At 49.6% G+C, this 25,844-nt stretch overlaps 1 protein-coding gene across 1 annotated transcript in view; it reads right to left on the reverse strand.

Moving 5' to 3' along the window:
- Window positions 1-25,844, reverse strand: part of LOC147123966 (DNA polymerase nu-like) — a 75,663-nt gene that overhangs the window by 9,193 nt on the left and 40,626 nt on the right. Inside the window, exons 7-9 of the mRNA XM_086002692.1 lie at window positions 14,565-14,660; window positions 12,027-12,083; window positions 4,959-5,012 (exon numbers count right to left, since the gene is read on the reverse strand). Of these exons, the coding sequence (XP_085858818.1) occupies window positions 4,959-5,012; window positions 12,027-12,083; window positions 14,565-14,660 (207 nt within the window). The remainder of the gene's footprint in view (window positions 1-4,958; window positions 5,013-12,026; window positions 12,084-14,564; window positions 14,661-25,844) is intronic.

The following is a 25,844-nucleotide window of genomic DNA, read 5'->3' on the forward strand; positions in this document are numbered from 1 at the left end:
GGAAGACCTGACCAATTCACCCCAGTCTAACGAGGTCCCATCTAGCTTAGTGGGACCCACAGGGAAACAGGCAGCTGGGAGTGAACCTGAGGACAGAAATCCCCAGCCCACAGCGGGTACAAGCTCACAGGCTACACAGGCAGGTGCTGTGGCTTGTGTTAGGGGAGGAGCCATTCATGACCAGTGTGAGCTGTTTAAGCAGGGGAACAGGAAAGGAGAGTTCTGGGACCCCTGTAGAGCAGGTCCGGTAGCAACAATCCGGGATAAGGGGGGCACACGGGATAGCTTTGGCCCCGGACCATAAGCAGGTCCAAGCCCAAGACTCCACCTTTAAAGCCGCCCTGGTGAGGGAAAAGGATTTTGAACAGGATTACTGGCAGACAGCCAGTTATATCAAACAATGCAGGTTGTTTGAGCCGGGGGCAGGGAAACAGGCAGCTGGGATGGTGCCTGAGATTAGAAATCCACAGCCTGCAGCGTGTACACACACACAGACTGCTCACGCAGGCGCAGTCGCGTGTAGGATAAGAGAAGTCCCCCAGCACTTGGCCTGAGCAATTCCCCCTCTCTTGTGGGACTCCAGGGAGGAGCTTGAACCAGGTTTTAGACCTGAAGGGGAAGGCTCTCAGCCACTGGCAGCCGGTGGCAAGGGATTGCCTGTCCCCAGCCCAGGTTTAGGAAGGGAGGGACCCGAAGGAGAAGGTCCCAAGTCAGCAGGGAGTGTGACCCGAGCTAAGGGTCTGCTCGCCGGGGTAGCCCCACCAGCGACACTCCTTAGGAGGTCTCTTCGGGTACCCCAGCCCAAGAAAGTATGGTCACCCACTTTCCAGTGGAGTAGGGCGGTCTCCCGAGTCAGGGAAAAGCCAAAAGGCAGAAGTCCCCAACCAGCAGCCATAAGCTACGAGGGACCAGAAGTTGGAATCAGTCCAGCCACGCCGCAGGGAGCAGCCTGTGGCAGCCCAAACAGGGATTAGGCTGGCCGCCCGGAGCCGAGCGGCGCTTGTATATAGCTTTGTGCAAATAATGTGTAATAAAGGATTAAGGTAGTGCGTGTTAATTTTAGATTTCACATTGCAATTATTATTAGTGTATAAGTTTTAAGTATGGTACTGTTCCAGAATTGTATTGTGAATCGAGGTCGCGGGACCTGATCACACTCCCCCGAGCCAGGGGTTCTGGCTAGATTTTTTTTAGTCTTTTCCAGAGTTCCGGAAGATACAGAGGACCATCGTGTTTTGGGTGATTCGAGAAAGGAAGCACCCCTAGTCCACAAAGGAAGGGGTCTGCAGGAAGCAGATGCCCACAACATTTAAACTATTATTGGAAACTCGATTAAGATTAAGAATTTACAAAGCTTGTTAATTATTGTTTGGAGTTAAGGGAACAAATTGCATATGCCTATGAATTGTTATGTTTGCATGGTGAAAATTTAAAATACATTTATGGCTGAAGAATAGTGCCATCTAATAAAGTGTCAGGCAATTGCATTTTATAAAAAAAAGGAAGCTTGTTTTCTTCCATGTGTATTTTTAGCAGGTATGTTGGCTTGGTGATAATCCCATTAAAGATGTTGTATCATGTTAAAAACTATGTCGCAAGTGGTGCAGGGGTATTGGACCCCCTCCATGCTTGAATTATTCTGAATGCAAGTGGTGCAGGGGCATTGGACCCCCTCTGTGTATTGATTATTTAATTAATCTTGTTTTTCTGTCGATAGGTGCCTACCATGTACTGCGATTCTCTCTGGGTAGGGAAGATGGAGGTGTCGGGGGATCAAAGATAGATCTAGATAAGTATTAAGGGAAGGTTGTTTGTAGGGGGTCAGAAATTATTGCTCACCTTTGGACAGGATACTACAAGCAAGTCTTATTATCCGATGGGGGACTGTAAGATTTCGCAATAATTTCAAAATTTTCTACAGTTCCGAAGATTGATTTTTGATTAAAGAATACCTGGGTAGAATATACCTTTAAATATCCAGGGATCAAAATGGTCATCAGGCCTCATGGAAGAAGACAAAAGACAGTCTCTCTTCAAAGCACGGGCTGACAAAAAGGACTTGAAAGGCAGCCTGTGTGTGTCTGTGAAAAAGGATAATCAAAGATGGCTGTCCGACCTCGTGGCAGAAGACACCACACAGTCTGTGTGCATATGAAAAGGAAAATCAAAGATGGCTGACAAAGGATTTAGAAAAAAACCAGCCCTGAAGCAATGCAGTATTTAAACTGTCAAAGGTAGTTCGGGGAGTTTCCCTGCAGGACAATCGATGTTTGTTCACAGAGAGTCTACAATGTTGACACAAAGGATTAAGCACTTAAGACTGCCAATCAATTGCGGTTGGGCGTGACCACAGGACAATCGGATTGTTTACACTAACATCCAAGGGCTGTTTACTCAGCAATTAAGGAAATAGACATGTTTTTTTCAAACCAAGACAGCTCTATTCAAACCCATCACGATGAATGGGGATACATTCAAAAACCCATCACAAGGGAAATGGGTAATTCATCCAAACCCCATCACAGTCAATGGGGACAGTTTGGATCCCTTTTGTTTAGCCCAGATACATCCGGATTTGGGTGGGAAGATTTCGGCCCCAAATAGGGTATAAGATAGCTTCTCAAGAAGCCATCTCTCTCTTTCTCTCTGCAGCCTCGCCTCCGTGCCCCATCTACTACTCAGGAGCCTGCCCAAGGGAGTGGAATACCAGCAGTTATTTTTAAACACTGGGGTATTTCCATTTTCAGGGTGGTGAAGAATCTAAGACTGCAAGGGCACGGAGCAGGCGTTTCACTGGTGAGCATACATTTTCTGGCCCATTACAAGGCAACTTAGAATAGGTATAGGGGTGGGAATTAATGGGAATTTTGTTAAAACTGTAATTTTAGTCAATTTTCCCTCGTTGTGTCCGTTTTCTCCTCCCCTATTAAGTAACAGTGTTGTACTAAGCAAAAGAGTGCTGTAGTAGACACTAAAGTGTACTGTGAGAAGTAAAGTGCTGTATTTAAGTAACAGTGTTGCACTAAGCAGAGGAGTGCTGTAGTGGACACTAAGTAGCTGTATTAAAAGTGCTGTATTTAAGTAACAGTGTTGTACTAAGCAGAAGAGTGCTGTAGTAGACACTTAAGGGTACTGTATTAAAATTGTTGCATTCAAGTAAAGGGGTGTTCTACTAAGCAGAAGAGTGCTGTAGTGGACACTAAGTAGCTGTATTAAAAGTGCTGTATTTAAGTAACAGTGTTGCACTAAGCAGAAGAGTGCTGTAGTAAACGATAAGTGAACTGTGTTAAGCAAAGGTGCTGTACCAGGCATAGGTGTGTTGTATCGATTATTTTTAAGTTGTTTCTTTCTTTTTGTTTCAATAAATACTGGTCTGTTTTGCACCCAACCACGAGTCACGTTTTCTGTCTACATCGCTACCGAATAAGTCCAGCGGTCAGAACCAGGAATAGGGGAGCAATTCAAAACCGCACAGGGGTCCCTGGAGCAGCTCAGAGGCTTCTGACTGGCCAGAGAGGCAATAACCCCATCCCCGCTTGTGTTTAATTCCTACAAAGGAGAGGAGAGGAGGAGAGGAAGGGAGAGACGAGGAGGAGAGGAAAGGAGAGGAAAGGTGAGGAGAGGAGGAGAGGAGAGGAAAGGTGAGGAGAGGAAAGAAGAGGTGAGGAGGAGAGGAAAGAAGAGGTGAGGAGGAGAGGAAAAGAGAGGCGAGGAGGGGAGGTGAGGAGGAGAGGGAAGGAGAGGCAAGGAGGGATGGTGAGGAGAGGAAAGGAGAGGCGAGGAGGGGAGGCAAAGAGGAGAGGAAAGGAGAGGCGAGGAGGGGAGGTGAGGAGAGGAGGAGAGGAGAGGAGGGGAGGTGAGGAGGAAAGGAAAGGAGAGGTGAGGAGGGGTGGTGAGGAGAGGAAAAGAGAGGCGAGGAGGGGAGGTGAGGAGGAGAGGAAAGGGGGCAAGGAGGAATGGTGAGGAGGAGAGGAAAGGAGCGGCGAGGAGGGAGGCGGAGAGGCGAGGAGGGGAGTTGAGGAGAGGAGGAGAGGAGAGGAGGGGAGGTGAGGAGGGGAGGTGAGGAGAGGAGGAGAGGAGAGGAGGGGAGGTGAGGAGGAAAGGAGAGGCGAGGAGGGGAGGTGAGGAGAGGAGGAGAGGAGAGGAGGGGAGATGAGGAGGAAAGGAAAGGAGAGGCGAGGAGGGGAGGTGAGGAGGAGAGGAAAGGAGAGGCAAGGAGGGAGGCGGAGAGGCGAGGAGGGGAGGTGAGGAGTGGAGGAGAGGAGAGGAGGGGAGAGGAGGTGAGGAGGAAAGGAGAGGCGAGGAGGGCAGGTGAGGAGAGGAGGAGAGGAGAGGAGGGGAGATGAGGAGGAAAGGAAAGGAGAGGTGAGAAGGGGGGCGGAGAGGCGAGGAGGGGAGGTGAGGAGAGGAGGAGAGGAGAGGAGGGGAGGTGAGGAGAGGAGGAGAGGAGAGGAGAGGAGGGGAGGTGAGGAGGAAAGGAGAGGCGAGGAGGGGAGGTGAGGAGAGGAGGAGAGGAGAGGAGGGGAAGTGAGGAGAGGAGGAGAGGAGAGGAGGGGAGGTGAGGAGCGGAGGAGAGGAGAGGAGGGGAGGTGAGGAGGAAAGGAGAGGCGAGGAGGGGAGGTGAGGAGAGGAGGAGAGGAGAGGAGGGGAGATGGAGGAGGAAAGGAAAGGAGAGGCGAGGAGGAGAGGAAAGGAGAGGTGAGGAGGGGAGGAGAGGAGAGGAGGGGAGAGGAGAGGAGAGGAAAGAAGAAGGAAAAAAAGTTAAAAGTCCAAATTATCAGCAGGAAACATTAAACATATTTGTTGATACACTTCTAAAATATTGACAATTATGGTGCAGTGCAGTTAATGCTCGGAGTTCAGCCTGTTACCAGCTGTCTGCCAATGTTGCCCTTGCTCCAATGTTGCTACCATCTCATCCCACTTCTGTCAATCGCTATCTAAAATAAACCATTTACCTTCTTCATGCAGGCTAGGAGTCCATCTATGTACGTTGACTTGATCTTATGAATCTGTAAAAGGAAATGAGCCTGTAATTGGTACAAGGTGCACGACAGAACGGCGATTTATTTTGTTCTTTAACATTGTTTAAGGCTCGCTGGTTAGGCCCCCGAACGTCCAGCGCATGCTTCACCCATAGGGTTGCCAACCTCCAGGATTGCCCTGGCGTCTCCAGGAATTAAAGATTAATCTCCTGGACACTGCTGCGAGCAACACCCGGCAGACACATCATAGGGGCATTAAAAAGATGTGTTTTTTCTTAAATTTTGAACAATTTTGTTTATTAGTTAGAAAAATATCAAACATGGGGGAAAAGGGCTGTTTGACCGACAGTCAAGCAACATCCAATCGGGTAATGAAGAGTCTATTCGCATTCCGATTGGTCGTGGGACAGTGGTGCGCTGTGAGGAAGGGCGTGTCAGGCGACCAATGGCGGGAGTGTGGGGGCGGGGTAGTTGGGGGCAGAAGGTCATGCGATGACACCTCCAGGAATACGTCCAGAGTTGACGACCCAATCCACCCAGTCGATGACCAATTTTGAATTGGGGTCCTAAAACCGGCGCGAGGACCTCGATTCGCATAGTCAAGACTCCTAATGCCTGTTTCAGGCGAGCGCTCCACACAGCTGAAAGTCGCCCGCTTCCAATTTGGCAGCCAGTCCACTTCCAATCACGTCCTGAAATTCCTGCCCTCAATGATCATTTCTCACCCAAAAAAAGACTTGAGTAACGATGTCCAATGACTCCCCTCCTCAATTCAGTAGTAACCTTTATACTGTAGGAATGGAGGTTCCTATCAAAAAGACTGAGTTCGACTCAGGCAATTAAAATAATGAACTTTAATGAAACCAAACGAGCTTAAACTGGAAACTGCTAGAACACATCAATAACAGGTCTACTCTCCTTGAGGGCTCCACGAGGACTGATCCTCTGGTCAGAAGACTGACGTCATGACATCATCGCGTTCTTCCTGCCATTGGGGCATCACGTGACTAACGGCATGACGTCATCACATTGAAACCATGCTGTAAAGGTAACTAGACATTGTACAGTCAAACAGTGTAATTAAAGGTACAGGCACAGACAGTAACTACATTGCTGTTAAAGGAATTATGTACAACCGCTCTGAGTCCTTTGGTGGCTCCGCCACATGCGCCCCTCCAGAATTGTCTTTAACAGAAAAGGTGAGGCGAGGGGGAGGCCTGATGAGCCTGTCCGATCGACTTCGGTACCCTGGCAGAGGAAGTTGACGACCGGTGGTCGAGTTGGCAGTCGGTTGCGGCTGAGCAGGCGCGGCAAGTGCGGTGGAGTTGGCAGGTGGCTTTGGTTGATCTGGTGCGGCGGCAATGGGCGGTCGGCCACGTTTGGGAGGTTGAGCGACTACGACAGGGTGGTCCAGGTCCAGGTGAGCCGGATTCAAGCGGTCCACCGAGATGTGATCCGGCTTCCCTCCGACGTCGACCGAAAAGGATTTGTCTCCTGGTTCGATGACGCGGAAAGGACCAGTGTAAGGGGGCTTGAGCGGATCCCGGTGAGCGTCGTGGCGGATGAAAACATACTCTGCATTCTTCAGTCCCGGTGGCATGTAGGTGTTCTGCAAACCGTGATTGGACGTAGGTATCGGAGCAAAGCATCTGGCCGCTTCTTGGTGGCGAACGAGTTGCCGGGGGGCGGACTATGGCTCTGTGGGAGAAGGAAGAAAATCTCCTGGTACACGGAGCGGCTGGCCATAGACGAGTTCAGCCGAAGACGATTGCAGGTCATCTTTGGGCGCCGTACGAAGACCCAACAGGACCCATGGGAGTCTGTCCACCCATCCTGCGCCTTGAAGACTGGCCCGAAGAGAGGCTTTAAGCGACCTGTGGAATCGCTCGCAAAGGCCATTTGCTTGCGGATGATAGGCAGTGGTGCGATGAAGTTTGGTACCGAGCCCCTGAGCCACAGCGTTCCAAAGATCCGAGGAAAATTGTGGCCCGCGGTCAGGAGAGATGTCCGCCGGTACCCCGAAACGGGCAACCCAACAGGAGACGAACGCTCTAGCGACGTCTGCCGACGTGGTGGAAACCAAAGGAATTACCTCTGGCCACCTAGTGGTGCGGTCCACTATGGTGAGGAGATGAGTATATCCCTGAGAAGGCGGAAGCGGCCCCACGAGGTCCACATGCACGTGGTCGAAACGACACTCCGGAACCGTGAACGCAGCCACTGGAGCCTTGACATGACACTGGACTTTGGCCTTCTGGCATACGATGCAGGTATTAGCCCAGTCATGGACATCGATGTGCATACCTTTCCAAACGAACTTGGCCGACATAAGCCGTTGCGAAGCCTTCATCCCCGGATGCGACAACCCATGTATGGCATCAAAAACCTTCCGGCGCCATGCGACTGGCACGATAGGTCGAGGAACTCCCATGGAAACGTCGCAAAGGAGCGTGGCACCTGCGGCCTGGAAGATGACGTCGATCGCTTGGAAGCTAGAGGGAACGGTTCTATATGATTTTGGACCTCCAAGTCCGAAACCTGATCTGCCGCCATGAGGGCGTAGTCGATTCCCAGGTGCACCGCGTGGACCATCGCACGGGAGAGGCAATCTGCCACTAGGTTGTCCTTACCAGACACATGTTGAATGTCCGTGAAAAATTCAGAAATGAACGTCAAGTGACGTTGTTGACGAGCGGACCACGGTTCAGCGGTCTTGGCCATGGCGAACGTAAGGGGTTTGTGGTCGACAAAAGCCGTGAAGGGGTGCCCCTCCAATAAAAACCGGAAATGGCGAATGGCGAGGAAAAGGGCCAGTAGCTCCCTATCGAAGGTGCTGTACTTTTTTTCATTCTTTCGTAATTGACGGCTGAAAAACGCCAGCGGTTGCCATGTGCCGTTGACCCACTGTTCTTGCACTGCACCGATGGCATAGTCTGACGCGTCGGTGGTAAGGGCGATAGTAGCACCTGGAAGTGGGTGCACCAGCATGGTTGCGTTGGCCAAAGCGTTCTTGGTGTCGCCGAATGCCTGGACCATTTCAGCTGTCCAGCTGATTGGATCTTTACCGGACTTGCCCTTGAGGGCCCCGAACAAGGGTTGCATGAGTTGAGCCGCCTTGGGGACGAAACGGTGGTAGAAGTTGACCATCCCCAGGAACTCCTGCAAGGCCTTGACTGTCGACGGCTGCGGGAAAGAAGTAACCGCCTCAACCTTCGTCGACAAAGGGACGGCGCCGTCCGATGTTATGCGATGTCCCAGGAAGTCGATTTGTTGCAGGCGAACTGGCACTTGGCCGGGTTGATGATTAAACCGTGTTGGCTGAGGCGCGTAAAGAGGGAACGCAAATGGGAGATGTGCTCCTCCTTGCTGGCACTGGCGATGAGTATGTCTTAAAGATAGACGAAAATGAAACGCAGGTCCAGAAGAACAGAGTCCATTAAACGCTGGAACGCCTGTGCTGCGTTCTTTAAGCCAAACGGCATTCGCAGGAACTCAAAGAGGCCAAAAGGGGTGATGACTGTGGTTTTCGGGACGTCTTGTGGGTGCACTGGAACCTGGTGATATCCACGGACGAGGTCGGCTTTAGAGAAGATAGAATTTCCCGCCAAGTGGGCCGAGAAGTCCTGGATATGCGGGATCGGGTACCAATCCGAAGTGGTGGCGTCGTTGAGGCGTCGGTAGTCACCGCATGGCCGCCAACCGCCACCTGGTTTCGGCACGATGTGGAGAGGCGAGGACCAGGGACGCTTCGATCGCTGAATGATCCCGAGCCGCTCTATTGTGGCGAACTCCGCCTTCGCAGCTGCAAGCTTGCCGGGTTCGAGCCTTCTAGCCCGCGCATAAACCGGGGAGCCAGTAGTGGTGATGTGATGCTCAACACCATGTTTCATCGCCGAAGAGGAGAAGGTGGGCCTTGTCAGCTCCGGAAACTCCCCGAGGAGCCGCGTGAAGTCATCTGGAGGGGGGAAAGCACAGGCAATGGAGCGCGCCACGGAGGTACCGTGGAAGCACGGAATCGAGTGGAAGGTGGCCGCGTTGATCAGTTGGCGGTGCCGGACATCGACCAGTAGGCTGTTAGCACACAGAAAATCTGCCCCTAGGATAGCCTGTGAGACTGTGGCCGTGACGATTTCCCAAAAGAAGCGCTGACCGCCAAAACAGACTTCGACCCGCCGCTTTCGGAACGTTCGAATAGCTGCGCCATTAGCCGCTACGAGGGAAAAACCGAGGTTCCTAGTCTGCATGTCGAGCTTCGACGCAGGTAGAATGCTACACTGTGCCCCGGTGTCACAAAGGAAACACCGGCCCGAGAGGGAATCGGTGATATAGAGGAGTTTCCCCATAGAACCGACGGCCAACGCCACCGCAGAACACCCGTTAGGCTTGGTCATCCGTCCCCAGGGACGCCGCCTGCGCCTTCTTGGGTTTTTTTGGGGCGAAAAACCGCAGGGGGAATGGCAGCATCGTGCTTTCGCGCCAAAACGGGTGTGATAGGAGCACCAGCCCGCTGTAGGAGAAGCCGGGGCCGCGTCTGTGGGGGGTGGGCGCCTCGTGGCCGCACAGCACTGCTGGGTAACTGTGAAAATCTTATCGGCTTCGGCCGCAAGCTTGGCGCAGTCTGTAATGTCGGATCTGGCTAGGGCAGCCTGAACCTGTTCAGGCAGTTGATAGAGGAAAAGCTCCCGGAAGAGGAAACATTCCGGTTCAGCACCCAAGAGCGTGAGCATTTGGCTCATAAGCTCGGACGGTTTGGAGTCCCCGAGGCCGGGCAGCGTGATGAGCCGGTGAGCACGCTCCGACTTTGATAGCCCGAAAACCTGAAGCAACCGCGCCTTAATTGCATCATACTTGCTGTCAGTAGGAGGACTACCGATGAGGCTGATGATCTGTGATGCAGTTGCGCTGTCGAGGGCGGAGACCACGTAATGATAACGGGTCTGATCCGCAATGATGTTCCGAATGGCAAACTGGGCTTCAGCCTGGATGAACCAGGCGTCTGGTTGTTGCTCCCAGAACTGTGGCAGTTTCAGCGTGACGGCGTTCGTGTCCCTGTCGAATCATCCACGAAAATCGTTCGTAGAAGTCGGGGTCACCAATGTAGGAACGAAGGTTCCTATCAAAAAGACTGAGTTCGACTCAGGCAATTAAAATAATGAACTTTAATGAAACCAAACGAGCTTAAACTGGAAACTGCTAGAACACATCAATAACAGGTCAACTCTCCTTGAGGGCTCCACGAGGACTGATCCCCTGGTCAGAAGACTGACGTCATGACGTCATCACGCTCTTCCCGCCATTGGGGCATCACGTGACTAACGGCATGACGTCATCACGTTGAAACCGTGCTGTAAAGGTAACTAGACATTGTACAGTCAAACAGTGTAATTAAAGGTACAGGCACAGAAAGTAACTACATTGCTGTTAAAGGAATTATGTACAACCGCTCTGAGTCCTTTGGTGGCTCCGCCACAATACAATAATTAAGATAATTACGAGATGTATATCCTCAATTTCAACTGGGTTTGAGTCAAGGCCTCAGAGCTGAGAGAGAAGCATTGATGAAAATGTTTGATACAGCTCCCTTTTGTTAAAAGAGTCCAGAGCTTAAGAACATATGAAATAGGAGCAGGACTAGGCCATTCAGCTCTTCAAACCTGCTCCGCCATTCAATAAAATCATGGCTGATCTTCAACCTCAACTCCACCTACCCGCACTATCCCCATATGCCTTGACTCCTCTAGAGTCCAAGAATCCATCGATCTCAGCCTTGAATATACTCAACGACTGAGCATCCACAGCTCTCTGGGGTAGAGAATTCCAAAGATTCACAACCCTTTGAGTGAAGAAATTTCTCCTCATCTCAGTCCTAAATAGCCGACCCCTTATTCTGAGACTGTGACCCCTACTTCTAGACTCCCCCGCCAGGGGAAACATCCTCCCAGCATCGAACCTGTCAAGCCCTGTAAGAATTTTGTATGTTTCAATGAGATCACCTAAATTCTCGGGAATATAGGCCTAGTCTCCTCAATTTCTCCTCATAGGACATTCCCCCCCCATCCCAGGAATCAGTCTGGTGAACCTTCGTTGCACTCCCTCTAAGGCAAGTATATCCTTCCTTAGGTAAGGAGATCAAAATTGTACACAGTACTCCAGGCATGGTCGCACCAAGGCCCTATATAATTGTAGTAAGACTTCTTTACTCTTGCACTCCAATCCTTTTGTAATAATATCATTTGCTTTCTTAATTGCGTGCTTTAGCTGCATGTTAACTTTCAGTGATTTGTGTACAAGGACACCCAGGTCCCTCTGAATACCAACATTTCCCAATCTCTCACCATTTAAAAAATATTCTGCTTTTCTATTTTACCTACCAAAGTGGATAACTTCACATTTCTCCACATTATATTCCATTTGCCATGTTGTTGCCCACTCACTTAACTATATCGCTTTGCAACTTCTTTGTATTCTCCTCACAGCTTACTTTCCCACCTAACTTTGTATCATCAGCAAACTTGGATGCATCACACTCGGTTCCCTCATCTAAGTCATTGATATAGATTGTAAATAGCTGAGGCCCAAGCACTGATCTTTGCAGTACCCCATCGGTAAAAGCTTGCCAACCCAAAAATGACCCGTTTATTCCTACTCTCTGTTTTCTGTCCGTTAACCAATCCTCAATCCATCCATGCTAATATATGTATGATTCTATAACTTGCCATACGTGGGCCCCAGAATAACATATTCAAATGCCAGAGGGATGATCACCATTTGGCTATCATCAGACCAGCCAAGGAGCAGCGTAGAAGAACAACGGCGAGTTTTAAAACTTTGGCCAGTCTGGCCTGCAGTGTCGCCCCGCCCCACCACCCCCCCAAACCTTGGGGCAAGAGTTTGAGATGGGGTCGGGACGAGGGCAAGTGGGCGGCAGAAATTCTGTCCCACCGCACTTCTGGAAGTGCAGCAGTGTCTGGGCTCAGCACCTTCCCTCCTGCAATGGGGCTGTCAATCAGCCACGTCACTTTTTAACGCTGATTAACTCACCTGCCTGTATTCCAGTACGATTTTAGGTAGTGGATGGAGTTCCTGAAGCTGCAGCAGCTAGTAAATAAAATCAGACAACAGGGCTGTCTTAATACTTAAACATTCGAGAAGCCCGGCACTGCTAAATAAAGCCCTCTTGGCGTTATCTTACAGGCAGCATTCATGTCAAAGAATTATACTTGGGAAAGAGAGCTGATATTTTTATTGGATTGTACGTTCCGAGCATGAATCTTTTATAAGGTAACCAATCACTTAAATGACCCTTTTAAAATCCCATAATTTATGGCAACAAAATACATCTTCCTCTAAATAAATCTCACTTAACTCGATGACCCTAATACTCAGCAGTTCTCAGCATAAAATGAAAGCTAGATAGTACTGCGTGCCTCAGAGTGGATCATAAAGCAGCAACATCGGACGCTTTAGCTCATTTATTATTCATCCTACTGTACGTTCCCCTGTTTGGAGCTCTTACAATCCTACACTCATATAAAATCTTACAGCACAGAAGGCCATTCGGCCCATCGTGCCTGCTCTTTGAAAGAGCTCTCCAATTAGTGCCTTTCCCCATAGCCCTGAAAAATGTTCCTTTTCAAGTATTTATCCAATTCCCTTTAGAAAGTTACTATTGAATCTGCTTCCACCACCCCTTCAGGCAGGGAATTCCAGATCATCATAACTCGCTGCATACATTTTTTTTTCTTCATGTCGCCTCTGGTTCTTTTGCCAATCACCTTAAATCTGTGCCCTCTAGTTACCGACCCTTCTGCCACAGGAAACAGTTTCTCCTTCTTTACTCAATCAAAACCATTCATGATTTTGAACACCTCTATTAAATCTCCCCTTAACCTTCTCTGCTCTAAGGAGAACAACCCAGATCTTCCAGTCTCTCTGTGTAACTGAAGTCTCTCAAATTCTGGTACCATTCTAGTAAATCTCCTCTGCACCCACTCCAAGGCATTCTTAGTGAATTTAATTACACTTGCGATAATTGCAATTGAGACTCTGATCCCTTGGTGGCTTAATGTGAATTTCCATTTAAAGTGTATGTATTAATGCAATAATTAAAGTCAGCATCCTAATCATGAGAACTACGTTTAATTCAGAGGAGGATGAAAAAGTTGTCAGAGCTTCGCACAATGAGGGTAATTTCAACCTAACCTTTCCAGTGAAGTGTGAAATGGGGAGGGGTATAAAATGGGCATCCGGCCTGAACCTGCACTGATCCTGCCAGGCGGGATTCGGTTAAAACTACCCCCCAATCAGTTGTCACGTAGGCAGGTGTGGTAACCACTTCATAACAACCAGTCATCAATATGGTGTACCTACACCATATGGACTGCAGCGGTTCAAGAAGGAGGCTCACCACCATCTTCTCAAGGGCAATTAGGGATGGGCACTAAATGCAGGCCTAGCCAGCGACGCCCACATCCCATCAATGAATTTTAAAAAAATTTTTTAAATGAGGCTTGCAATGGAACAGCAGAGTACAAAATCCTTTTATAAAGGCAATGTGGTACTAGCCCTGGTGCAATTGGTCTCAGCACACTTAGGATACAGAGGGGACAATACTGCCAGATTTAGTGCTCCTGATAGCGATCCGATAACTGCTGTTGAAAGTGCTATTGTGTGATCGATGGGGGAGGAGCGGAGCTCAGCTACAGTGGCCCTGTGATTGAACAGCCTGCCGGGGCTCACTCCTGAGGTTGAATTTAATGCCGCCAAGTCTCACTGACGATTCTCACTGCCCAGCCTCACTGCCCAGCCTCACTGCCCAGCCTCACCGCCCAGCCTCACCGCCCAGCCTCACCGCCCAGCCTCACCGCCCAGCCTCACCGCCCAGCCTCACAGTCGAGTCTCACCGCCGAGCCTCACCGCCGAGCCTCATTGCCCAGTCTCACTGCCCAGCCTCACTGCTGCAGAGCCTCACTGCCCAGCCTCACTGCCCAGCCTCACTGCCCAGCCTCACTGCCCAGCCTCACTGCCCAGTCTCACTGCCCAGTCTCACATGTGAAATTATGGGCATCTGAGCACGGTACCGGAGGTGGGTCCGTGTTGTGGGACAATGTCCCAGCATCAGTCAGCACCTTCAGAAGTGGAGGGAAGAAAAAAGCAGGTAACTGGCAAAGGAACCAGAGGAGAGATAGGGAGATTTCTTTAAGCATCCAGTTGTTGTCTGGAATGCCCTGCCTGAAATGGTGGTGGAAGCAGATTCAATTGTAACTTTCCAACGGAAATTTAATAAATACTTGAAAAGGAGAAATATCCAAGGCTATGGCAAGAATCAGGGAGTGGGACCAATTAGCTAGCTCTTTAAAAGAGCCGGCACAGGTACGATGGACCGAATGGCCTCCTTCTGTGCTGTAAGATTAGGTAGTGGTACCGGTCTGGTTAGTGGTCAGGGACAGGACGGTGTGACTGCAACCCGAGCCTCCTCCCATCTTTCCTCATCTAACTATCAGCATAAAGCATCTGATCCTGAGCACCTTTAGTCAGGTACTACCTCCGCCACCCCACCCCACGTGAAGCCAGACTCACCACCGCCTCAGAGGTTGACTGCTGCTGCCGTAGGTCCGTTCTCGGAAGCTTCTTTTTCTCACAGAGCAGGTGCAAGCGGAGTTTGTCGAACAGAATCTACCTCAGTTCAGAAGATGGAAAATATTGAAATTACTTTTCAATCAAAAGGAAATGGTTTTAACCTAACCCGCGCCCGTCGGGAGGCTGACGGAATCGGGTGCAGCGCTGGTTTTAATCATCCGCCCGATTTTACTCACTACTGAAATCATCGGAGCAATATCGAGCGGGGTGTAAAACCAGCATTCCACCCAACCCCGTGGATTTCCTGCCAAGCGCGTTAAGTTAAAATTACTCCCAATTTGTTTTAAATTCACGCGTAGAGCGAATTATTTATATGAATGATGAATTCATCAAGATAAAAATCAATTTATTTTCCACGCATTAGCTACAGGATCCAAACTTGAACATTAAAAGAATAAAGTTCCGCGACGATGTTTTTTCTGACCAGCACTGTTCCCGGACAAATGTTCAACAGTTCCAGACTAAATTCCCCTCTGCGTTATTCTAACACAGGGGTTCATCAGTTTGCTTTAGAGTCATAGAAATGATAGAATGGCACAGGAGGAAGCCATTCGGCCCATCGTGTCTGTGCCGGCTGAAAAAGAGCTATCCAGCCTCATCCCACTTTCCAGCTCTTCGTCCGTAGCCTTGCAGGTTACGGCACTTCAAGGGCATATCCAAGTACTTTATTAATGCGGTGAGGGTTTCTGCCGCTACCATCCTTTCAGGTGGTGAGTTCCAGACCCCCACCGCCCTCTGGGTGAAAAAAGTTCTCCTCAAATCCCCTCCAATCCTTCTACCAATTACTTTAATTGAGTTTAACAGCGACATCAAAAATGCGCAGAGTAAAATTCAGCAGCAGCGCATCGAATGTTCATCCAGGGAAATCGAAAGTGGGAAAATCCATCCCCTGAACTCTGTCGATTGTAATTTACCAAATAACAGGGAGAGTGGTGACCTGCAGCAGGATTCTCCCCTGTGTGTAGGGGCGGAGGCGGAAGGGGGGGCGGGGGGGCAGAAACCAGACTCTGCCCCTCAAGCTTCTGCGCCTTTGCCCTTTGGCAAAGACAGATAATAAAGTTCATTGTGACTGCGGATAGACCAGCGGTTTACGACCAATTTACCCTCATGCGTTTCGTGCTTTGATCGCCTTCCAGCCTTCAATAGCAGCTTCGTGGTAAAGAAGCTTAAGTGGAGACAGTTCAAGTCATTACAACTGGGGCACTAAGTAGCAGGAAACAAAAAGGCAGTGACCAACGGTAGCAATTCTGTGATTGGTGAACAGATTAAACACAGGACCTCTGGGACATGAAAATTCAGCCATATAGCGCTCGTTTTACAGGCAATAATCGGTCTCTTCAGCCTCCAATATGGTGGGCAGGAAGCGCACGCTCATTATGAGCCGGAGGTGCGCTGTCCGCCATCAGCGTGCATTCCGCTTTCCCATAGGATCCTGAAACAGGTATTAGGCACATTGTCTAAGCAACTAAAGGGTGGAAGATGCCCGTGTGTGAATTCTTTTAACGTGGGGTGGCCGTTGCACACCAGCTACCACACGGGCTTGACAGAGCAAGGTCTTGGTCCAATGGCAAGGGGGTCCAAGACGATTGGAGACCAGGCTCTGCTACATCGGCCAAGCAGCAGTATGTTTGTGTGTGTGTCTGATAGGCACAGCATATATAGTCAGAGAGTACTGCCAGATGATTACAGGTAATCTTTCTAACTGCCCTTTATCACACCTCGGCAGAGAGATAATCACAGCAATCAAAGGTGTGTATGGTGTCCAAACAGGTCAGTCAGGAAAACATTACATCAAAGAACAATGAGGTGGGGTCACAAGGGGTCAAATGTTACAGATGCTGGGGTCTGTATGAAAAACAAAAAACAAACAAAAAATAATAAAAAGAAAAAAAAAATTTTTGCTGGAAATCACAGCATCTGTGTAGAGAGAACAAGCCAACGACAACTCGAGTCTGGATGACTCTACGTCAGGTGAGGTTACATGTAGCGTGACATGAACCCAAAATCCTGGTTGAGGCATAGAAACATAGAAACATAGAAGATAGGAGCAGGAGTAGGCCATTCGGCCCTTCGAGCCTACTCCGCCATTCAATGAGATCATGGCTGATCATCCAAATTCAGTACCCTGTCCCTGCCTTCTCCCCATATCCCTTGATCCCTTTAGCCTTAAGAAATATATCCAACTCTTTCTTGAATATATTTAATGAACTGGCCTCCACCGCCCTCTGTGGCAGAGAATTCCACAGGTTCACCACTCTCTGGGTGAAGAAATTCCTCCTCATTTCAGTCCTAAATGGCTTACCCCTTATCCTTAGACTATGACCCCTGGTTCTGGACTCCCCGGCCATCATAAACATCCTTCCTGCATCTAGTCTGTCCAGGCCTGACAGAATTTTATAAGTTTCGATGAGATCCCCTCTCAACCTTCCAAACTCCAGTGAGTATAAGCCCAATCGACACAATCTCTCCTCATACGTCATTCCTGCCATCTCAGGTATCAGCCTGGTGAATCTTCGCTGCACTCCTTCCATGGCAAGAACGTCCTTCCTCAGGTAAGGCAACCAAAACTGCACACAATACTCAAGATGTGGTCTCACCAAGGCCCTGTACAACTGTAGCAAGACATCCTTGTTCCTGTACTCGAACCCTCTTGCTACGAAGGCCAACATACCATTTGCCTTCTTAACCGCCTGTTGCACCTGCATGCTTACCTTCAGCGACTGGTGCACAATAACACCCAGGTCTCTTTGCACTTCCCCTTCTCCCAATCTATTGCCATTCAAATAATAATCTGCCTTCCTGTTTTTGCCACCAAAGTGGATAACCTCACATATAGCCATATTATAGTGCATTTGCCATGTTTCTGCCCAATCACCCAATCTGTCCAAATCGTACTGGAGTTTCACGACATCCTCCTCACAGCTTACCCTCCCACCAAGCTTTGTGTCGTCTGCAAATTTGGAGATATTACATCCAATTCCCTCGTCCAGATCATTAATATATATTGTGAACAGCTGGGGTCCTAGGACCGATCCTTGCGGTACCCCACTAGTCACTGCCCGCCACTCGGAAAACGACCCGTTTATTCCAACTCTTTGCTTTCTGTCCGCCAACCAGTTCTCTATCCAAGTCAATACCTTGCCCCCAATCCCATGTGCCTTAATTTTGCACGTTAATCTCTTATGTGGGACCTTATCGAAAGCCTTCTGAAAGTCCAAATACACCACATCCACTGGTTCTCCCTTATCTATTTTACCAGTTACATCCTCAAAAAATTCCAGTAGATTAGTCAAGCATGATTTACCTTTTATAAATCCATGTTGACTTTGTCCGATCCTGTCACTGCTTACCAAGTGCTCTGCTATTACATCTTTTATAATAGATTCTAGCATTTTCCCCACTACCGATGTCAGGCTTACCGGTCTATAATTCCCCGCTTTTTCTCGACCACCTTTTTTGAATAGTGGGGTAACATTAGCTACCCTCCAATCCATGGGTACTGTTCCAGAGTCTATCGAGTTCTGGAAGATGACCAGCAATGCATCTACTATTTCTCGGGCCACTTCCTTAAGTACCCTGGGATGCAGATTATCAGGCCCTGGGGATTTGTCGGCCTTTAGTCCCATCAATTTTCCTAACACCAATTCCCTACAAATACTGATTTCTTTCAGTTCCACCCTTTCATCAGGCCCTATGTTCCCCGGCATCTCTGGGAGGTTATTTGTGTCCTCCTTTGTGAAGACAGAACCAAAGTTTGAATTTAGTTGGTCTGCCATTTCTTTGTTTCCCATTATAAATTCCCCTGATTCTGACTGTAAGGGACCAACGCTTGACTTCGCCAATCTTTTTCTCTTCACATATCTATAAAAGCTTTTACAGTCAGTTTTTATGTTCCCTGCAAGCTTACTCTCATATTCTATTTTCCCTTTCTTAATTAATCCCTTTGTCCTCCTTTGTTGAATCCTAAACTGCTCCCAATCCTCAGGATTAGTGCTTTTTCTGGCCAATTTATATGTCGTCTCCTTGGATCTTATGCTATCCCTAATTTCCCTTGTTAGCCACGGTTGAGTCACCTATTTTGTTTTATTTTTATGCCAAACTGGGATGAACAATTTCTGTAGCTCATCCATTCGGTCTTTGAATGTTTGCCATTGCCTATCCACCGTCAACTCGTTGAGTGCCATTCCCCAATCAATCCTACCCAACTGGCTCCTCAGACCATCGTAGTTTCCTTTATTTAAATTGAGGACCCTAGTCTCTGAGTCAACTACTTCATTCTCCATCTTAATGAAGAATTCGATCATATTATGATCGCTCAGACCCAAGGGGCCTCGTACAACAAGATTGCTAATTAATCCTTTGTCGATACATAATACCCAGACTAAGATGGCCTGATCTCTGGTTGGTTCCTCGACATATTGGTCCAGGAAACCATCCCGTAAACACTCCAGGAATCCCTCCTCCACAGTATTGTTACTAATTTGGTTGGCCCAATCTATATGTAGATTAAAGTCACCCATGATGACTGCTGTGCCCTTATTGCACGCTTCTTTAATTTCCCTTTTAATGCCATCCCCAACCTCCGCCTTACTGTTGTGAGGTCTATATACCACTCCCACTAATGTTTTTTTCCCCTTAGTATTTCTCAATTCTACCCATACAGATTCCACATCATCAGAGCTAATATCCTTCATTACAATTGTATTAATCCCTTCTTTAACCAGTAATGCTACCCCACCTCCCTTTCCGTTTTGCCTATCTTTCCTGAATATCGAATACCCCTGGATGTTGAGTTCCCAGTCTTGGCCATCCTTGAGCCACGTTTCCGTAATCCCAACCAAATCATATTCGTTTACCTCTATTTGCGCAGCCAATTCGTCCACCTTATTACAAATGCTCCTCGCATTAAGACACAAAGCCTTCAGGCTTGTTTTTTTAACGCTCTTAGACCTATTAGAATTATTATTTACTGTGGCCACGTTTGATTTAAACCGTTGATTTCTCTGACTGCCACTTTTCTTTTTCTCCTTCCTATCTTTTGCTTTTATCCCTGTTTCCCTTTCCTCTGTCTCCCTGCTCAGGTTCCCAAACCCCTACCATTTTAGTTTAAACCCCCCCGAACAGTGCTAGCAAACCTCCCCGCAAGGATATTTGTCCCGCTCTGGTTCAGGTGCAACCCGTCCGACTTGTACAAGTCCCACCTTCCCCAGAAGCAGGCCCAGTGATCCAGGAAACTAAAGCCTTCCCTCCTGCACCAACTCTTTAGCCATGCATTCATCTGCTCTATCCTCCTATTCCTATACTCACTAGCATGTGGCACCGGGAGTAATCCAGAGATTACAACCTTTGAGGTCCTGCTCTTTAATCTGCTACCTAGCTCCCTAAATTCTTGCTGCAGGACCTCATCCCTCTTCCTACCCATGTCATTGGTCCCAATGTGAACCACGACCTCTGACTGTTCACCCTCCCCCTTCAGAATGCCCTGCAGCCATTCAGTGACATCCTTGACCCTGGCACCAGGGAGGCAACAAACCATCCTGGAGTCACGTCTACCGCCACAGAAACGCCTATCCGTACCCCTTACGATAGAATCCCCTACCACTATTGCTCTCCCACTCTTTTTCCTCCCTTCCTGAGCAGCAGAAGCACCCCTGGTGCCGGGAAGTTGGCTGCTGCTGCCTTCCTCTGGTAAGTCATCCCCCTCAACAGTATCCAAATCGGTATACCTGTTTGAGAGGGGGATGGCCACAGGGGTCCCCTGCACTACCTGCCTGCCTCTACTGCTCTGCCTGACGGTCACCCATTTCCCTTCTGCCTGTGCAGCCCTTACCTGCGGTGTGACCAACTCACTAAACGTGTTATCCACGACCCTCTCAGCATCGTAAATGCTCCAAAGCCCATCCATCCGCAGCTCCAGCGCCGCAATGTGGTCTGCTAGTAGCCGCAGCTGGATGCATTTCTGGCACACGTGGTCATCAGGGACACCGGCAGTGTCCCTGAATTCCCACATAGAGCAAGAGGAGCATAACACGGGGCTGGGCTCTCCTGGCATGACTTACCCTTTAATTAATTTAAATTAATTCACTATCACCAATTAAAGATAAACTCTAAGGCGTTTGTATGGTTTACCAACAGTCCCTGCTACACCAGAAAAGATCTTAGCAACTATAAACTACAGTTCATGAGTGCGGAACTTGGCTATCAGTTTCTGCTCGACGATTTTGCGTTGTCATGTGTCTCAAAGGCCGCCTTGGAGAATGCTTACCCAAAGATGGGAGGTTGAATGTCCTTGACTGCTGAAGTGTTCCCCGACGGGGAGGGAACACTCCTGCCTGGCGATTATTGTGCGGTGTCCATTCATCCGTTGTCACAGTGTCTGCATGGTCTCGCCAATGTACCATGCTCCGGGGCATCCTTTCCTGCAACGTATGAGGTAGACAACGTTGGCCGAGTCACACGAGTGTGTACCATGTACCTGGTGGGTGGTGTCCTCACGTGTGATGATGGTATCTGTGTTGATGATCTGGCATGTCTCGCAGAGATTTCAAATAAAGCTGGACTATAAACTGGTGTTGTGTGACTTCTCACATTTGTCCATCCCAGTCCAACACTGGCATCTCCACATCATGGCTACTATCGACACCACAAACTGCCGGCTCAAAGTGGAGAGGATCTCCAAGAAGATCGCACATATCGACACAGACATCAAGTTTCTACAGAGATGCAAGAAAGCAGACAAGATCCCGAAAGGACTACAGATCACGAACCCACTCAAGTCAACCTACAACATAGACTACGCTGAGAGACTCTGCTGTCGTACCTCTCGCACACTCCTCAACCATCTCGTACACCAGCTCTACAGCAGACACCGCAACCTCGAAACCGAGATAGAGTCCATGTTCTCAGCCTGTGCTCAGGACACAGCAGACCAGCTACGAGACACCGCCAAACAGACGAGGCAACGGAACTACGCTGCCTACATGCACACCAAGAACAGGAAGCTTGAGAAACTCAGCATCACCACCAGCAGCAACCAAGCCTCCCCCGGTACCACGGTTGAAACCACAGGGAAGTCCATCGTCAACTTGTCCGACCACACCCTTCAACCAGACGAAATCGAAGTTCTCAGCCGAGGGCTCAATTTCTGCCCCACCACCAAAATGGACCCCATCGGTCTCGCGGCAGACACAGAGGAATTCATCAGGAGACTGAGGCTCCGGGAATTCTTCCACAAATCCCAAGATGCCATCAGTGAACCCAATGGGACAATCAATGATCCGGAACAGCAGACAGAGGGATCCGCAGTGCAGCAACCGAAGAGTCAAATTGGACCCTTCTGGAGGGTCGCTGCCCTAAGCTTGACATGTATGCTCATGCTGTCAGGAGATGCATCAACGCCAGATTCATCAGCCACACTCACAAGACAGTCCAGAATGTCACCCAAGCACAATGCAATGCCATCCACGCTCTCAAGACCAACCACAACATCGTCATCAAACCAGCAGACAAAGGAGGAGCCATTGTCATACAGAACAGAACGGACTATTGCAAAGAAGCATACCGACAACTGGACAACCAGGAACACTACAGACAGTTACCCACAGATCTGACCAAAGAACACACCCGCCAACTCAACAGACTGATCAAGACCTTCGATCCAGACCTTCAAAGCATCCTACGCGCTCTCATCCCACGTACTCCCCGCGTGGGAGACTTCTACTGCCTCCCATAGATACACAAAGCCAACACACCTGGACGTCCTATCGTATCAGGCAACGGAACCCTGTGTGAGAACCTCTCTGGATACGTCGAGGGCATCCTGAAACCCATCGTACAGGGAACCCCCAGCTTCTGTTGCGACACTACAGACTTCTTACAGAAACTCAGCACCCACAGACCAGTTGAACCAGGAACACTCCTCGCCACGATGGACGTCTCGGCACTCTACACCAGTATCCCCCACGATGACGGCATCGCTGCAACAGCCTCAGTACTCAACACCAACAACATCCAATCTCCAGACGCCATCCTACAACTCATCCGCTTCATCCTTGACCACAATGTCTTCACCTTCAACAACCAGTTCTTTACCCAAACACACGGAACAGCCATGGGGACCAAATTCGCACCCCAATACACCAACATCTTCATGCACAAGTTCGAGCAAGACTTCTTCGCTGCACAGGACCTCCAACCAATGCTATACACCAGATACATCGACGACATTTTCTCCCTATGGACCCACGGCAAAGAATCACTGAAAAGACTACACGATAACATCAACAAGTTCCATCCCACCATCAAACTCACCATGGACTACTCCTCAGAATCGGTTTCATTCTTGGACACACGAATCTCCATCAAAGATGGACACCTCAGCACTTCACTCTACCGCAAGCCCACGGACAACCTCATGATGCTCCACTTCTCCAGCTTCCACCCTAACCACGTTAAAGAAGCCATCCCCTATGGACAAGCCCTGCGAATACACAGGATCTGCTCAGACGAGGAGGAACGCGATGGACACCTACAGGCGCTGAAAGACGCCCTCGTAAGAACGGGATATGACCCTCGACTCGTTGATCGACAGTTCCGACGGGCCACAGCGAAAAATCGCATAGACCTCCTCAGAAGACAAACACGGGACACAACCAACAGAGTACCCTTCGTCGTCCAGTACTTCCCCGGAGCGGAGAAACTACGCCATGTTCTTCGCAGCCTTCAACATGTCATCGATGACGACGAACACCTTGCTAAGGCCATCCCCACGCCTCCACTACTCGCCTTCAAACAGCCGCCTAACCTCAAACAGACCATCGTTCGCAGCAAATTACCCAGCTTTCAGGAGAACAGCGACCACGACACCACACAACCCTGCCATGGCAACCTCTGCAAGACATGCCAGATCATCAACACAGATACCATCATCACACGTGAGGACACCACCCACCAGGTACATGGTACATACTCATGTGATTCGGCCAACGTTGTCTACCTCATATGTTGCAGGAAAGGATGCCCCAGAGCATGGTACATCGGTGAGACCATGCAGACACTGCGACAACGGATGAACGGACACCGCACAACAATCGCCAGGCAGAAGTATTCCGTCCCAGTCGGGGAACACTTCAGCAGTCAAGGACATTCAGCCTCCGATCTTCGGGTAAGCATTCTCCAAGGCGGCCTTCGAGACACACAATGCAAAATCGTCGAGCAGAAACTGATAGCCAAGTTCCGCACTCATGAGGACGGCCTCAACCAGGATCTTGGGTTCATGTCACGCTACATGTAACCCCACCTGACGTAGAGTCATCCAGACTCAAGTCGTCGTTGGCTTGTTCTCTCTACACAGATGCGGCTGGAGCTGCTGTGATTTCCAGCAAAAAAAATGTTTTTCTTTTTATTGTTTTTTGTTTGTTTTTTGTTTTTCATACAGACCCCAGCCTCTGTAACATTTGACCCCTTGTGACCCCATCTCATTGTTCTTTGATGTAATGTTTGCCTGACTGACCTGTTTGGACACCATACACACCTTTGATTGCTGTGATTATCTCTCTGCCGAGGTGTGATAAAGGGCAGTTAGAAAGATTACCTGTAATCATCTGGCAGTGTTCTCTGACTATATATGCTGTGCCTATATGCATCTCTTCACTTCACCTGACGAAGGAGCAGTGCTCCGAAAGCTTGTGATTTCAAATAAAGCTGTTGGACTATAACTTGGTGTTGTGTGACTTCTCACCTTTAAAATGAAGTTCGGGACCTGGAACGTCAGGACCCTCACAGACAACCCCAACAGTGACAGACTGGAACGCCGTACTGTTATCGTTGCCCGGGAGCTCAGACGTTTCGACATAGACATCACCGCCCTAAGCGAGACCCGGCGGGCAGGGGAAGGCCAGCTCAAGGAGCAAGGCGGTGGTTACACCTTCTTCTGGAAAGGCAAACCTGAAGAAGAATGCCGCCTCCATAGGGTATTCTTCGGCATAAAAAATTAGCTAGTTGAACGTCTCAGAGACTCCCTTTGTGGAATAAACAGACGCCTCATGACTGTACTGCTCACCCTAGCCCGGAACCAGTGCGCTGTGGTCATCAGTGTGTATGCCCCAACACTGGAAGCCACAGACAAAACTAAAGAGGAATTTTACTCCAGCTTCGAACAATCCCTGTCCCGAGTCCCAATGGGCGACAAGCTCCACCTCCTTGGCGACTTTAACGCCAGAGTTGGAAAGGACACAGACCTCTGGGGAGGTGTGATCGGCAGAGAGGGGGTAGGGAAAGCCATCTCCAATGGTACCCTCCTCCTGACGAAATGCTTAGAACATGGCCTTGTCATAACCAACGCCTTGTTCCATCAGAGAGACAAGTACAAGGCTTCATGACAACACCCTCGCTCCAAGCAATGGCATCTGCTGGACTACGTCATCATCGGAGCGAGGGACGGCAAGGACGTCCGCATCACCCACGCCATGACAGGAGCTGACGTCTGCTAGACAGACCACCGCCTAATCCGCTCTGTCATCTCCATCAATGTAGCCCCAAAACAGCGGCGGCAACAGAAGCAATGCCACAGGAAAATCAACGCTGGAGCACTCAAAGACCCTGCTAAAAAAGTCCTATTCAGCCTGAGCCTCACAACCAACCTGGCGACTCCCAGCGATTCAGAGACATAGAGTCCCCACAGCGCCTGGTCTGCACTCAAGGCCTCCATAATCAGCACCTGTGGAGAGATACTCGGTTACTCGACCAGGAAACACCAAGTCTGGTTCGACGAGAACGACCAGGAGATCCAGGAGCTAATGAGCCACAAGCGTAAGGCATTCCTGATCTGGAAACAGCAACAGAACCCGAGAGCAAGAAAGCAGCTCTACAGACGCCTGAAGCCAGAGGTCCAACAAAAAACTCGCGACCTAAAGAACAGATGGTGGGTGGAGAAAGCGCAGGAGATCCAGCAGCTAGCCGACAACTACAACGTGCGTGGATTCTTTAGCGCAGTCAAGACCACCTACGGCCCAAGCACCCAAGGTCCTACCCCACTGCGGGCCAAGAATGGAGAGGTACTCATCAAGGCAGTCAGTGCCCACAGCAGCAGCAGCGGCGGCAGCAGTGCGGACCTGGGAGGAGCGGCGAGGGCAATAAAAGGAGAGCCCGAGGCGCAGGTAGGCCCCACAGCAGCAGCAGCGGCGGCGGCAGTGCGGACCTGGGAGGAGCGGCGGTGGCGGC

The sequence above is a fragment of the Somniosus microcephalus genome, chromosome 1, assembly GCF_052327205.1.
Source record: "Somniosus microcephalus isolate GS21.2 chromosome 1, FLI_Smic_1.0, whole genome shotgun sequence".
Classification (NCBI taxonomy): Eukaryota; Metazoa; Chordata; class Chondrichthyes; order Squaliformes; family Somniosidae; genus Somniosus; species Somniosus microcephalus.